At 38.3% G+C, this 15,583-nt stretch overlaps 6 protein-coding genes across 6 annotated transcripts; 4 read left to right on the forward strand and 2 right to left on the reverse strand.

Moving 5' to 3' along the window:
• Nucleotides 1-369: 369 nt before the first annotated feature.
• BATDEDRAFT_34626 (Sec63 complex subunit SEC62) lies at nucleotides 370-2,765 on the reverse strand (the record flags this gene model as incomplete). The annotated part of the gene is made up of 4 exons (XM_006677369.1): nucleotides 370-1,390; nucleotides 1,515-2,004; nucleotides 2,111-2,231; nucleotides 2,760-2,765. The coding sequence occupies 4 exons, from the start codon at nucleotides 2,763-2,765 to the stop codon at nucleotides 1,348-1,350; spliced, it is 660 nt and encodes a 219-aa protein (XP_006677432.1). The 3' UTR covers nucleotides 370-1,347.
• A 569-nt stretch (nucleotides 2,766-3,334) lies between these two features.
• Nucleotides 3,335-4,725, forward strand: BATDEDRAFT_23541 (uncharacterized protein; the record flags this gene model as incomplete). The annotated part of the gene is made up of 6 exons (XM_006677247.1): nucleotides 3,335-3,495; nucleotides 3,776-3,872; nucleotides 3,987-4,006; nucleotides 4,121-4,247; nucleotides 4,335-4,404; nucleotides 4,526-4,725. The coding sequence occupies 6 exons, from the start codon at nucleotides 3,335-3,337 to the stop codon at nucleotides 4,723-4,725; spliced, it is 675 nt and encodes a 224-aa protein (XP_006677310.1).
• A 62-nt stretch (nucleotides 4,726-4,787) lies between these two features.
• On the reverse strand, nucleotides 4,788-5,992 carry BATDEDRAFT_86923 (uncharacterized protein; the record flags this gene model as incomplete). The annotated part of the gene is made up of 4 exons (XM_006677595.1): nucleotides 4,788-4,963; nucleotides 5,110-5,492; nucleotides 5,610-5,765; nucleotides 5,878-5,992. The coding sequence occupies 4 exons, from the start codon at nucleotides 5,990-5,992 to the stop codon at nucleotides 4,850-4,852; spliced, it is 768 nt and encodes a 255-aa protein (XP_006677658.1). The 3' UTR covers nucleotides 4,788-4,849.
• Nucleotides 5,993-6,487: 495 nt separating this feature from the next.
• On the forward strand, nucleotides 6,488-9,552 carry BATDEDRAFT_19033 (metallodipeptidase; the record flags this gene model as incomplete). Its single annotated transcript, XM_006677138.1, has 13 exons — nucleotides 6,488-6,573; nucleotides 6,726-6,774; nucleotides 6,899-6,933; nucleotides 7,011-7,126; nucleotides 7,203-7,239; nucleotides 7,361-7,500; nucleotides 7,567-7,689; nucleotides 7,774-7,881; nucleotides 7,958-7,965; nucleotides 8,089-8,172; nucleotides 8,279-8,672; nucleotides 9,102-9,211; nucleotides 9,302-9,552. 13 exons carry the CDS (start codon nucleotides 6,488-6,490, stop codon nucleotides 9,434-9,436), a joined length of 1,425 nt encoding a protein of 474 aa, XP_006677201.1. The 3' UTR covers nucleotides 9,437-9,552.
• Nucleotides 9,553-9,913: 361 nt separating this feature from the next.
• Nucleotides 9,914-11,001, forward strand: BATDEDRAFT_86925 (DNA-directed RNA polymerase III subunit RPC25; the record flags this gene model as incomplete). Its single annotated transcript, XM_006677495.1, has 5 exons — nucleotides 9,914-10,124; nucleotides 10,274-10,363; nucleotides 10,510-10,573; nucleotides 10,643-10,862; nucleotides 10,948-11,001. 5 exons carry the CDS (start codon nucleotides 9,914-9,916, stop codon nucleotides 10,999-11,001), a joined length of 639 nt encoding a protein of 212 aa, XP_006677558.1.
• A 1,024-nt stretch (nucleotides 11,002-12,025) lies between these two features.
• BATDEDRAFT_23544 (uncharacterized protein) lies at nucleotides 12,026-14,567 on the forward strand (the record flags this gene model as incomplete). The annotated part of the gene is made up of 3 exons (XM_006677248.1): nucleotides 12,026-12,221; nucleotides 12,525-12,730; nucleotides 12,852-14,567. 3 exons carry the CDS (start codon nucleotides 12,026-12,028, stop codon nucleotides 14,565-14,567), a joined length of 2,118 nt encoding a protein of 705 aa, XP_006677311.1.
• Nucleotides 14,568-15,583: the final 1,016 nt, after the last annotated feature.

A 15,583-nucleotide genomic window follows, 5' to 3' on the forward strand; every position in this document is an offset into this window, starting at 1 on the left:
ACAAGACCAAGTTTTTTGATTAAATTGTAAAAATGAAAGAAAAAATTAAACGTGTTTTTATTGGCTGAAATTGTTTAAACTGCACGTGATGTGCGTGACTTGAACTTTGAAATTCAGATTCAATGTCGCCAGTTATAAAAGTTGGTTTGCAATTGTGGATTATCAAAAGTTTAAATCTCGGAAATACAACTGTTGTTTGCATGCCAATAACCAGAACGTTGTGCAGTAAATTAACATTTCATGAAACTGTGCTTTGGCTGATTTACATTTCATGTGAATGCGGCAGTTGAACCTCGATTCATTGCCACGTCATCAAATCTTGATATTTCAAAATTCTACAATTCTTTCCTATAAAGTTGACTGCCACTTCTCACTCAATAAGAAACCATGTCGCTGTTTAACAAACTTACTTACTATGTATTGTGGATTGAGGTTTTATTCTATCTGTTGTCATTGATTCCACTCTCATTCATTGCTGCAAAAACGTGAGTTTAATGGTCTTGAACTACTTCAATCTATGAGCATCTATGCATGCACACTTTATACTTTTGCCTTGTTTTAACGTTGACTTGTACTGTCTATATTCTTATTCCTTGTAGTCGCAAAGATGCTATGAATTGGTTTGGCAAGATCTCAAGCAATGAATATGCTGTGTGGACAGCCAGGATCGCACTTTTGATTATTTCTGGAGTGTTTGCTGACAATGTTCTTCGATTGTTTAAGCTGGAAAGTGAGACCCATGATCATGGTCATCATCACAACCATCATTCAGGAAGTTCTGAATACACCATGGGTAAGATCATATGTCTGCTATTTCAATTCAAGTGGCAGATCCAGACTAACCTGGCATAATGTATTTGAAATTGAAACCAAGAACTTCAAAGCAAATACCAACGATTCTACTCGCAACGCAACGTATACATGAGCGCATTTACGCTGTTTATGATTCTGTAAGTGTTTTTTGACCAATTTTGGATATTGTCGCTCAAAACGCATCATCCAGCTCATGATTATGTAATGACTGATTGTTGCAACTGTCAACAAGTGTCTTGTATCGTAGATTTATGGATGTGTATCGCATTATCCAGCTCGAGCTTGACATTTCCTCTATAAAGGCTACACAAATTCCACCACCAGTCATGCCTGCTTCCAAAGTTGTTAAAGCAGACACTGCCCACAACGAAAATGCCACTCTCACCAACCGGAACAAAAACGATCAAAAGGAAAAGTAGACCAAAATTTAAGCAATTGCAAATCAAGACATGATTTTATACGCCTTTGTTTAATCGCAATTATTCCCACAATACCATTGATGATGCACTCTTGCTAATGTATTTGACTGATTGCCTAAGAGGACTTTGAGCCCTTTATCTTTTTCTTTTCATCCCATCTATATATTCATGAATTGCCAAAATAAATGTTAGTTGATGTGGATATAGGGGATTGGACAAAAGTGCATGTATTGTTAGAAAAACAAATGGAGATTTTGGATAGAATCTAGACAGTATACATACCCCCATAGTGGCATAAAGCTTTCGATGATGCCAACGTCAGCCCATAGATTGGGGAACAACCAACCGCCTTGGCCGATAACCAGTAGCAGCACGACCCAGATAATGAGACGCAACACGGCAATAGCCATAAGAGCACCGATAAGTCCCATCATTCCAAGTGACAGATAGTACACTCCCTGTCGCATTGGCTCTGGCCACAATGGGAACATTACGCCAGCAAAAGTAAGTAAAAGTATGCCAACACCAATCAGCGTGCCAGTCAATTGAGAACCCTCGTATACCCAAACGTAATAATCATCCTCGTCGAATGGCTTTCCTGGCGGCACAAGACCAAGCTTCTGACTTTTAGGTTCTTTGGAAGCTGGTGCAAAAACATGATGATCAAGAAGCGATGAGATCATGGCTTCACCAGCTGATCTATCTGCGACTGTGGGTCTTTTTGGATCTTTTCTATAGGGCTCGCGAAGAAGAGCATTTACAGCATGCTTGCCTACAATGGTTTAGAATTGAAGGGAAATGAGTTGGTAGACATTCAAGATAGATATTTTTTCGAGAGGAATACAAGACTTGAACAAGATGAATGGAATGATAGTTACCCTTGAAGAACTCGACTCTCTTTCCATTTAAAAAACCTTGACGCAGCCGAAACTCGGATTCTGAAGTATTTCTGAGAAAGTTGATGACTAAAAGTAGTTCTGCAGGAATTGGTTTTTGTGCCTAGTTGTATAAATCCGCGAGTGACAAGATACAACAACAGGAATGAATATACAAGCACATGGTAGCCGAGTGGCCATTTTGAATCAAAATCAAGCAGTTAGTAAAAACAAGCCAACGAGATGATATAAAATAGCACATGAAACAAATGGACAGGTAAAAGGATTGTAATAGGCACCAAGATATGAAACCAGAGTGGTGCAGACTTGTAAAAGACGAGCAGGTTAAAATACAGATAGTGGCACTATCAAGATATGAAGGTTGGAGTAGCAAGTAGGTGGATAGAGTTCAAGTCTATTTAAAAAAAGATTGCAAAGAGAGTTGATTCCAAACGCAGCGTTTCTTGAGTTGGATTTCGATTTGAAATAGTAATGAATGCATCAAGAGCAATACAAGTGTAGAAATGAAGGATATTCACAGACAAGTATTTTGTAGGTTACAAGACGAATGAAGAATGAATGAATTGAATTAAGAAAGGATTCAAGACTCTTCAAGACTCTTCAAGACTCTTCTTTAAGACAGTTTACTTACAGTCATGATGTGAGCAAGTTGATTGATTCCAAAAGTACAACTTCAAAAGTCAGCCGCGTGTTAGTTTCAGTCAGACTGCAGTTTCTGCTTTTTACTTCAATTTGTTTCGCAAAACTAATGTCTGGTTTGTACTCACTCTCTAGTCCTGCTTAATGCTCTTCAATCTTGGCATTCGCTTGACTCTTTAATTCTATTCATTTTGTCATCTTGCGTTACAACTGATTCAGGCTTGTTCGGCTGTTGCAGGACTTCTTGTCTGCATTATGACATCCTTACTCTGTTGATGCCATGCATAGATTGGTTATCAGATTCCAGATATTATCGCATTTCTGGCTCAACCCTCATGCTTGTCTTTTACATCCACAGGCTTGATCTGACTGATATCGATAATTTACCATCGAAGATCTACTTGGTCTGCAGATCCTCAACTATTTTTATTGCTCTCAACCACTGCTTCTTGGTCTTTCATTTTGTTTTTTCACATCATATCCTGTAAGACTGAGATTACATCCAAGCATGATGGTTGTTTACTAATCATATCCTTTGAACTTGGACTTTTCAACCAGCTGCAGATTATGACAAATCTCCAAGACACTCAAGTCCCGGCCGCCGAGATTTGGACCGAAACCGTTCTCGTTCGCCCGGAGCTTCTCGAAGGTCGCATGGACCTGCTCGCTCGCCTGATCGTGCCCCTGCTGACAGAGAACGATCGTAATGTCGATATGCCTTGTAGTTTGTATCAACTCTTTCACCTTGTCTTGCCATTCAACAATCCATCTGCAACGGCGGTACAATTACCTTGTTGTCATCTGCAATGTTCAATCATGCTCTAATGGCAACCACACTCCATCACACATCTCATTTTACTCTTATTTAATCCAAGAATTCAAAACCAATTTATACATCAGATCTCATACACTGCCAATGTCTGTTTTTTGGTTCCACTTTCAAGTTTAAAAGCTTGACTAGTTTACTCATCTGTTTTTACTTGGAATTCCAACTCTTGTTATCATCAGAAACTCAACCAACACTGGCACAAATTTGTTTGTGAGTGGGCTATCCATGGATGTTCGCAACGAGGATCTTGAAGGAATATTTTCAAAATACGGCAAGGTGTGTTGGATTGTGGCGATTATCCATCAACAATTACTTTTTTAAACTGCAAGAGTTGGTTTTATACTTGTTGCTTATTTTATTTGTATTGCCAAACCTTTAAATACTTTTTAGGTTCTTAAATGTGAAGTCATGTATGTTTAAATTTTTATTGCAATCAAGAGTGCTTGTCATTATGCTTTGCAATCATCCAATACATGCTTTGAAATACCATAAAACTGACTTTTATTGTAAACACATCCATACAGGTTTGATCCACGCACTAGAGAATCGCGTGGGTTTGGATTTGTCAACTTTGCTAATGTAGAAGATGCAGACGATGCCCTGACTCTTAATGGGGCTGACTTGCTTGGGCGACCACTAATGGTGCAAAAGGTATGACTTTTGAACAAGACATGCATTTGATTTGTGGTTGTACCCTTGAAAGTCTTGTTCAGTTGAATATATCTTAAAAATACATAGGCTCGGAGACAGCGTCCTCGAACACCTACACCTGGCGAGTATCGTGGTCCTATAAAGGAAATCCTTTACGGTAAATCAGCTGTCATTGATGAGTTTTGACTATGCTTTAGTGATTGGTTTGCACTGCGTTTTGCACTACGTTTTAATTTATGTTTTGATGGAATATCTATCAATATGCCACATTTGCTTAGATCGTCGTCGCGATGATCGCTATAGTCGTGGAGGTCGTTCCAGTGATCATGATCCGTATGCAAGCAGAGAACGCTTTGATCGACCTCGCGATCGCTACGATAGTCGTGAGCGTGATTATGAGCGTGAATATGATCGCTATAATGGACGAGGTGGAGGCGATCGTTACGATCGTGAAGGTGACCGTGGAAGACGCTGGTAGATCTTTAGCTTTAGCTTGTATGGATTTGTCGAGTTCAAATAAAAATCACACTATTCTGGCCATTTGTTGCAAATACCCAGCGTTTATTTCATACAAAAGTTTAACATGGTCATTAATAGTTGCACTATCCAGGAGAAAGAGCTCTGTTAAATCCCTTGGATCTGTTCATATATTGACGGTATTGGCGCTTCTTATTAATCTTGGCATTGCTGATATCTGTCCCAGGAACCTTTTTTCCCTAAAATAATACATGCAATTTAAAATGAGTTCATATCGTGCAGTACTCTTGGTAATAAACAGACAATCTCCATCATTTAGCCAAGTATCAAAAGAGTGCATTGGATGGGAAAATGGTCTAGTATTTTCATGCTATAAATAAAATACCTTTGTCGAGTCAAACCCATCAATTCCCATAAGAAGACGCATCTTTGCTTCTTCGTCCAACTCCTCTATATTATTTCCATTCTCAGAAGTGCAATCTTGCAAATCACTATGTTTTCCACTTAAATTATCGTTTGAATAGGCACGACTAGAGCTGGCTTTTTTGATAGGAGCTTGATTGGGTTGTTCACGATCGTCTATTTCATTCCTAGATCGGCGATTACGCCCACGTTCTACGCTTGGACTGCGACTAACACTGTAGCGTCTTCGATGATGACGTGGCGATGTAGATCTGGAAAGAGAGCGACGTCTGTCTCGACTTCGTCGATAGTCTTCTTCACGGTCTCTGTAGCCTCGCTCAGATCGATCCAAAGCAAGATGGTCGTCTATTTGAAAATACAAAAGGCAATAGTTGGTTGAGTTTTAAATCTATTGTTAAAACTTTATTTTTCAAACATGCATCCATGTTGACTGGGTAGAATGAATAAAGTGAGACCACGTACCTTTAGGTGAACGAGATCTTGACCTATATTGGCGATTGGAGCGGCCTCGACTTCTGCTGCGACTTTTACTGTGTCCTCTACCACTCGAACGCTGACCATTTTCACGAGAGTTGCTGTGACCACCTCTGCCTTCATAATCCAATGTTTCAGGCATAACTAAGTTTCATATACAAAAGTATTATCAACTTGAGTTTCTATGCACTACACTGCCGAATGTCTGATTCAGTACATTCCAGTCTTGAATCAAAAATAAAGAAATAACTCTAACCTTTATCTGGAGTATCAAATGTATCTGCATCTCGATAACCTCTACCACTACTTCGCTTGCTATGGCCTGACTCTCTTCGGACATCCCGAGAATCTCTTCGTCTGTAGTCTGACATGACTATGTTGGCTGCAATTGACGGGCAAGTTTTGACATTTCAAAATTAGCCAGAACACCAGCACTTTGCCCAAATTTCATTTTATTTTTCAAAGATTTGGCATTTCATCAGCAACTCGATCCGTTTCACGGCCCTATTCATGGAGAATGAAACACTGGAGTGTCTGCATAATAAACAGGTTTATGAAATGATGAGTACCAATTTATTAAACAATATTAAAATATGTCATCTTGAATCAGAGCGTGAATATATGAGATTGTATTGAGAATAGCCGAGTCTAGTATCTGAATTGTAATGAATCTGATTTCAGTTTTTGTAAAATGATTCTCGAGAGAGTTTTAAAAAGAACAATCTCAACTCGTCGCATTATAATAGATTGATAATGCTTTGGGTAGAAACACGCAACGAATATTTGACCATTATTCCAAAAATCAGACAATTATTACAAGTGTTTTATTTTACGTCAATACAACTTCAACTCAATATCAACAACCAATGGTATCAGACAGTGTCAACAATTACATTGACGAGCATCAGAACTACTTTGTTCAGCGTCTTGCAGAAACCGTTGCAATTCCTAGGTATGTTGGTTGATTAAATACTTTTAACCAGATTTACTATACTGGTGGTGGTAAAGTGCTGTTGGAATGCCATGACTTGTGATAGCCAGTTGTCTTGGTTCTCACTGATCGATTGTTGCTCATGCTTTATTTTTCATGATTCACTGTTGCAGTGTCAGTAGCTCTGCGGCTCACCGTCCAGATGTAGTTCGAATGGGTTTTGTAAGTGCAAACTTTCATCATGTTCCATCATGAACAGTCTTGCAATTCACCGAATCTATTGTCTAATAATAATGTAATCTGTTGCTCACTTTAAATGATAATGATCTGTTCAACTTGATTCTAGTGGCTGGAAAAGGAACTCAAGGGACTTGGCGCCAGGTATTCATTGTTCTGTCCAACAGTTTTACTATCAAATCTAAACTATTCATTGATAACTTTCTTGACGTGCTTGTTAGTGTCGAGCTTCGTTACCCCGGAAAACAACAGCTAGAAGGACGTGAGATTGATCTTCCTCCCATTGTTCTTGCCACATATGGCACAGATCCCAATAAGAAAACTGTTCTTGTTTATGGTAATTGTTTGGATCTGGACTTGTTTGCAATGCATATTTTGAAATCTAATACATAGATATTGCACTACATATTCAGGTCATTATGATGTCCAGCCTGCTCTCAAAGAGGACGGGTATGTATATTTAATATTGTGTATTCAACTTGATCGCAAATACAGATTCCTCGACTAGTCCTAATCACATTGCTTCAACTAAACCGCCCATTTATGTATTGCATTCGAATATCTGTCATAGGTGGGCAACAGATCCTTTTACTCTGGTGGAGGATGATAAGGGTCGTATGTTTGGTCGCGGAAGCACTGACGACAAGGGACCAGTCATTTCTTGGCTCTGGGTTATTCAGATTCACCAGAAACTTGGACTCGATTTGCCTGGTAAGTGTCAGTGTAGATATATTTCAAGTAGTGTAATATTTCTAATGCATTGCTTGGCAATCATAGTCAACCTGAAAATGTGTTTTGAGGGAATGGAAGAATCTGGCAGTGAAGGTCTTGACGAACTGATTTACAAGGAGGCTGCCCTGTATTTTAAAGATGTGGATTGCGTGTGCATCAGCGACAACTGTATGTAGTTTTTATTCGCATCACTTACTGCAATTGTTTGCTATTTTAAAAAGACTAAATCAATGCACATTGCTGGATGTTAAGATTGGCTTGGAACAACCAAGCCCTGCATTACTTATGGTCTTCGTGGAGTATCTTATTTCATGCTGACTGTTTCAGGACCTGGAAAAGATCTTCATTCTGGTGTTTTTGGTACGTTGATAGGATTTGGCTCATTGTTGAATACAATCTACTTTATGTAATGCTCACCCAACGATTTGTAATCTAGGTGGAACTGTAAGATCAATTCTGTTGAGATAGGGGGTTTAAATCGTTCAACACAGTAATGCTTGGACTGTTGCTGAATTATTGTAATAATGTATACTTTATTTAATCTCGTTCTCAACTTTCTCAATCTAGGTTCATGAGCCAATGACTGATTTGGTTCATCTGATGCAAAAGCTTGTTACTCCAGATGGAAAGATTCTTGTTCCTGGAATCATGGTATTTTTGAGTTTTTTGTGTCTGTACTGTCATGTTGGTGAAATACTATAAGCTAGTAATCTTTGTTAAATGCGATGTTTCACTTTTGTTCCAATACAACTTGTAGGATGATGTAGCTCCTGTTACATCTGAAGAGGATGCCATCTACAAAGCACTTGATTTTAGCATGAACGACATTTATAATGCTATCGATGCCAAGAACACTATCCATGACACTGAAAAGAATGTGCTCATGTCTCGCTGGCGTTTCCCATCGCTTTCGCTTCACGGTATTGAAGGCGCATTTTACTCTCCGGGTGCAAAAACTGTCATTCCTGCCAAGGTGATAGGCAAATTCTCCATTCGCAGTGTTCCTAATCAGGAGCCTGCCAAACTTACAAAACAGGTGGTTGACTACATCATGAGCGAGTTTGCTAAGCTCGGTAGTAAAAACACTGTCCACGTTGAATGTGAGCATGCTGGAAAGTCGTGGGTTGCTGATATCAACAGCTGGAACTATGGTAAAGTTTAAATTTTGAAATCTTGGATGCTTTTACAGTCGTATTCACGTAAAATGGAGCACTATCTTGCAATGGCTGCCTCTATTTTGCTTTGGCATAGAGATGACTGAGCATTTGCTGCATGTTTCTACTAGAAACTGTCTGCTTATTCAATATATGCTCTCAATTCTTCAAAACACAGCGTACATAATATGATGCACACAATCAAATTATAGCTTTGAATTGAAGTGGTCATAACTTTACAATCACCAGATCCGGCATTGCAATCTAGACATTACATTTGACTGGTTTGATGCTGTCAATACAACTCTACAAACTTGGTATTTCATTCTACGTGAATGCGGCTGTAATTATTGCCTTGTATTTGCTTCCAATGCAGAGCTGACTGATTTTTGTGATTTATCAACAACCTTTGCTATTTGGCTCCAGTTGCTGCTACCAAGGCGGTCCAAAAGGTTTTCAACGTCACCCCTGACTATACTCGTGAAGGTGGCAGTATTCCTGTCACGCTTTCCTTCCAAGAGGCTCTCAAAAAAAGTGTATGGATTATATATAGACTAGAATTGTTCATGTTTTATAGTCAAGTTACAACTCGGCAAAATACTCACATGAACTGTGAATGCCATTAGGTTTTACTTCTTCCTATGGGCCGATCTGATGATGGTGCTCACTCCATCAATGAAAAGCTGGATCGCAGTAATTATATTCAAGGCATTAAACTTTTGTCTGCGTATCTCTACGAAGTCAGCACTGTACAATCGTAAACTATTGTGCTAAATCATTTGTCTAGTTACTATTTGACTTGTAAAATTTTGTTTGAGCCATCAAATCGTTTACTTTTACAACCGTACCATGTAAAATGAAACACTATCTTGCAGTCACTACTTTTGCTTTGGAATAATCATTGATTGACTGTGCTTTTCTATTACAAATCAACTGGGTTTTAAAACATCTTTGACATAACCCTACATTGTACGATCATCAGATTTCGTCAATGTAATCCAGAATTGAGTTATTTATGTTCTAGTTCAAAAAAATAATGATGACATTTCAGGAATACAACTGTTGTGTCCATGTCAGCCAAATAGTTTTCAAAACAATGCTAACCAGTAAACTTGATGTGAATGATCGCTTCATGAGATTGGCTGTTGTTATGTATTTTGACACTTTAGTATTTCATTTTACATGAATACAACAGTAAATTGTCTGTTTACCTCGTCAATATATTATCACATTTACAAATGTTTGTACTATCCATTCTAACGGATATTGTGCGAGTCTTGCCCAAAGACTTTTACAAAGGCCAAGAGGATGCGATTGTTGATGAGCTCAATTTTAAATATGCAAACAAAGTGCTGCATAATGTTGGGTTGTGTATTTCTGTCTATGACCTGACCAAGGCTAGTGATCCTGTTGTTCATGCTTGTCAGGATGGTTCCTATCAATGCCAAGGTGCGTCAATACATTCAAGGATTTGTATACAACGATTGCACTAGTGTTTTTTTCAAGTTTCTACTCGATGCATGGAAATCAATGTGGTTTAAATAAAATCCACACATGTCAACTCATCCTACTTTATGAATGAATCTTGATCATTCTAGTCGAGTTTAGAATGATTGTGTTTCGACCCTTCAAGGGAGAGATTCTGGAGGGTAAGATCAAGGATTGCTCGCCAACAGCTGGAGTTCGAAGTAAGGTTTCAAAATATATGCCATGTATCAATGATGGGAATGTACGATCTTGCTTGGCTTTGATCGACTCTGCTTACACTAACCTATATTTCAACTTGGTTATGGAACATGTGGCATGGCTTTGTTTTGATTTGCGCTGCGCCTAGTTACAATGAACTTTTTCGACGATATTATTATCCCGCCCTCATTTCTCATGCCTGGAAGTGAATAGTAAGTCTGGAGTAGTTGGCAAATCTGCTTTACAAAAACAGGTTTCTAACAATGCTTTATTTTTACTAGTGATACAAATGAAGGACTTTGGGTATGGAAATACGATGAAAATGATCTGTTTATGGACAGAGAAGAGCCTATCCGGTTTCGCGTAGAAAATGAAGCATTTGTGGACGTTGGTCCAGTGAAAGAGATCAAGAGTGGGCAGATTGGAAACAAGACTATAACTCCAGCATCAGGAGGTGCTGGAACAGACGAACCACATCGCGATCCGCCTTATACTATTGTGGTAGGTTCATGTACTAGATTATGGATAATACTTGGCCAATCCACCTTATCTTGGGATCTATATTGAATAATTCATTTTATTATAGGGTTCTATTTCAGAATCGGCACTTGGACTCAAGTCTTGGTGGGATGGACAATAACAATATATAATCAGTGAATATAATTACACATTCGTATTGTAAATGGTATTACTCTAGTCATGTTTCCTTTTTTGCTATATTGTCTTGCACCACTTTTTAAAATGACATTCAGATAAGCAACACTATATTTAGTCAGTCGTCTTTGTCGAAAAACATAAACTGCCAATAATCTGGCTATCAGACATACTTGATGGGTGATTTATATTTACACTCGTATTCGTATAAAATGAAACGTTTTATCCTTCAGTGATTGCTCTGAAATAATCCATGATTTGATACTCGTTTCACCTTATTACTACAGATTGAATTTAGACATACTCAGTTATTTATCTGGAATTGATTGGCACACAAACATATTCCTTACTATACTCGAGTCGTTTATACTGGGTCAAGAATCGATAATATCAAACTGTAGTGTAGTTTCAATCTGCGTGTCGTTGTTGAATGGTTGATGAACCATATCTGATCAGACAGTTATTTTGTGGAATGGAATGTTGTCTGGAGCAATATACATGTTTGGGAATGTTGCATGTCATTGTTTAAAAAGTCTTGACAACTTCCTTGGTCAGTCTGCAAACACACCGACCATCATATGATACAAACTATAGTTTTGAACTGATGTGTTTAAACCTTGCATTGTTGCGTTTGATTGCATAGTCATACGGTGTACGATCATCACATTCATTCATTGCAATCCAGACATTGAGTTTACTGTTTGAATATTATCAACAAAAACCTGAACATATTCATTGTTGCTAATCAGTCTGTCACTCGACAGTTGGTTTTTGTACATAATATTGTTTTCAAGATCATTGACATTGTTGACTGGTATTTGCGCATGGTAAGATCCACAAGTGTGTTTGCAATGTCTCGTTGTTCAAGTGTTGATGATTACAGGGTTGTCAGGCCATCAATCAACAATCTGATGACAATATATTATACAAAGTTTTGGCATGAAAGTATAAATCCATACGCAAAAGAACGTGACTTGAATGTCAAGACCAGCAACAACTGTTTCTGAACAATGACTTCAATAACAGTGTCCAGCAAACCGACACCAATCAAACATGCGACTGTTTATCATGTATTTTGGCAGTTTAGTGTTGCATTTTGCGTGAATATCGCCTTATTCACGCTATCTTCAACAAACTATCACCAAGTCGTTAAAGCCATATGGTTACAAACAACCATTGTCAAGGGACAGCAGCTAAGCATAAATGGTTTGTGCGTCTATTTATTTTGACACAAGTCAATGTAACACTGTAAACAATATTCAGGTGCTTGTGACGTGATATTGGAATAGGGTGATGGACCACGTTAAAACACGACTGAAAACAGCTTGAATAAAAGGGAGGATAAACTGGAAAACGACTATAAAGATATTGATAATCAAAAACACATACTTTATACAATAATCTTTCATCAATATAATACCAGCTGCATCATCGATTGCGAGTTGTACGAACTGATTGATCATACTTTGCATTGCATACTGCTTTAAATGGTTCTTTTTTTGGTAACAGTTTTAGCTGCAATATCTTGCATCAATGCTCAAACTCTTACAACATCAACACAACCTGCTGCAACATCAACATCAACACCACCTGCTACTATTAAAAGTAAATGGTCCGACTATAGACCCATCAAACTCGATCGTGATGCTGGATTGTTTACCTTTTTTCCATATACTCTTGAACAACGAAATGTTCTAGTGTCGAATGCCGAAAATGTATTCAAGGCAAGTTGTCATTTCCACCACAACCTGATATCATAACCAACACAATATATTGCAACATATTATTAACTGACCAACACATTACAACCGAACTCCAATGATTCAACATGTCCAGGCATGGGTCAATTTTGAATCAAAAATAAAGCATCATGGTCAAGAAGCAAATCCGTATCCTGCTCTTGAGCATATCCGAAACAATATCAGAACCCTTACTGATAAACAGCTCCAGCTTGGATTATTGGATGTATTCACTCGAGCTCGTGACGAACATACCATCATGACATTAGCTGGCACTCATCGTTGTTTTTTCGCTACCATAGGAATTTCTTTTCAGTTTATTGATGGTCCAGGCGATATAATCAAAGATCCAACAATCGTTGTCAGTAAACCCGTCAATCGTGAAATACTGAATCTACTACGTGATACCGCTTATAATCGAATCAATATTGGAGATCGACTTGTCAGCATTAACGGTCTCACTTTTTACGAATGGAAAGAAAAGCATCGAAATGCCATTGGTGGATCCACCGAGTCTCATAGTCAGCGTCTAGCACTAAGATATTTGACCTTCAGATATGGATCTTATACCCCACTTCCCGACGAAGACTCTATCGAGCTTAAACTCAAATCCCATAGCGGCATCATATACGAGGTTAATGTACCGTACATGTCTGTATATCAATATACCTGTTGGGAGTACTCTAGTAAACTTTACACACAATTGACAGGCGTGACTCTTGATATACATTTACAAAATACAGTTGCTGTAAAATCCAATAGTCATGCATTGCCAACTACAACAGTCGATGATCATACCACAAGTTCCCAATCTACCAAGTCATTGCTTACTCCTCGCCGTATTCGAAAGCGGGATCAAAGCAGTCAATATCAAAACACGGGACGATTGTCAAAACGTGATTTACAGATTACATTTTATCAAACGAGTATACTCGAACTGTCTTGGACAATTTGGAACCCTGACAGCCAAAACATGGGAATAATCAAACTAACATCATTCAAGTGCACATCCCGCACAACAAACACACGAGATATTCCTGAAGGAATTCGTGAAGTGAAAAGACTATTGACCACAGTGCTCAAAAAAACCAATTCTATTTTGATCGATGTTCGTGAAGGTGGTGGTGGAAGTATGAGTTTTGCAAATGCCATTCCACAGCTATTCAAGAGCAAGCTTGAGCCATTTCAAGTGAAATATCTCATGAACGACGTCACATACAATATGTTTGTACATCCGCCCATAGATTTGAAATCATCTCGCGATGCTTGGTTCAAAACACCAGCCAAAAGCCAGTATTCGGTATTCCATGATTTTTTGGATCCAAGAGCATCCAACATTTACGATCAGGTTTATACCAAACCAGTGGGTGTATTTACCAGTGGTGATTGCATGTCTGCATGTGAAATCATGACAGGAACTATGCAGTCGTTTAAAATTGGAACAGTGTTTGGTGAGGATGTCACAACGGCTGGTTCCGGTGCAAATGTTTGGAGTTTAGATCCAGAACTTATCACTCATGATCCGATAGACTTTAAACCAATGCCATTCAAAAAAGAGTTGACATCTGATACCAAGGAAATATTTTACAACAAAATGACTGTAGGTCATCGAGCATTTGTTCGTAATGGTGATCATAAAGGACAGTCAGTTGAAGATATTGGCATTGTATCTGACGTTGTAATCCGACCACGATTGAAAGATATTATCCCTGGTGCAACGGGTAATTCTCGGTATGATTATATTGCAGATTATTTGATCAAAATTGGCAAAAGATCAGCCAAAACAGTTTGGAATCTTTGGGGAATTCTGTAATGAAACAGTTGATTACTATAAATCGACGAGTTTACGTTACTTTAGCTATTCACTGCTGTATTCACGTAAAATGAAGTTTGTATTTATCTTGCAACGATCGAGTCGTTGGAATAAACAATGGTTGAATACTTGTCGTTTTCGTACATAATTGGTTGCTTTTACAATAAACATACTCAGTTATTTATCTGGAATTGATTGGCACACAAACATATTCCTTACTATACTCGAGTCGTTTATACTGGGCCATGAATCGATAATATCAAACTGTAGTGTAGTTTCAATCTGCGTGTCGTTGTTGAATGGTTGATGAACCATATCTGATCAGACAGTTATTTTGTGGAATGGAATGTTGTCTGGAGCAATATACGTGCTTGGGAATGTTGCATGTCATTGTTTAAAAAGTCTTGACAACTTCCTTGGTCAGTTTGGAGTAGTATAGAAAGAGCACCAAATGATACCGTTTTATTTAAAGTTTGTAGGAAAATTCATACAAACTTTGGCTCTATTTCATTGTAAATAATTTGAATGGTAAATATAGTTTTTCATAAATTTGTTATATTTTGTCATTTTTGTGTCTTTAGTTTTATTCCACAAAAATGACAAAACTTTGGGTGAAGCTTAAGCCAAACAACGCTGTCAAAGTCTACTGAAGACTGCGCAAATGTCGACGACTTTAAAGAAGCTTTCAACAAGAAGCTTTCACGCGACTTTGACTCTTATGACGCTGCTCAACTCTCACTCTCGCTGACTGATGGTGGTGAAGCTTTGCAGCCATACGACCCAGTTCCAGCTCAAAATACTGGAGATCATCCACTCTTGATCACTATTACAGGAGTTTCTGCTGCTTCCCCAACTCAACTTGTCATCCCATCATCTACGGATAACACAAGTGGAAATTTTACTGCCACTCACAGTCCTTTGGTTGGTAAGGTGCTTTCAGTTTCCATCAATCAAAACAAATTGATAAAGTACCTTACACCTGTTGGCAGCTCTCCTACAACTCCAATGGGAAATCC

Source organism: Batrachochytrium dendrobatidis (genome assembly GCF_000203795.2).
Source record: "Batrachochytrium dendrobatidis JAM81 unplaced genomic scaffold BATDEscaffold_3, whole genome shotgun sequence".
Lineage (NCBI taxonomy): Eukaryota > Fungi > Chytridiomycota > Chytridiomycetes > Rhizophydiales > Batrachochytrium > Batrachochytrium dendrobatidis.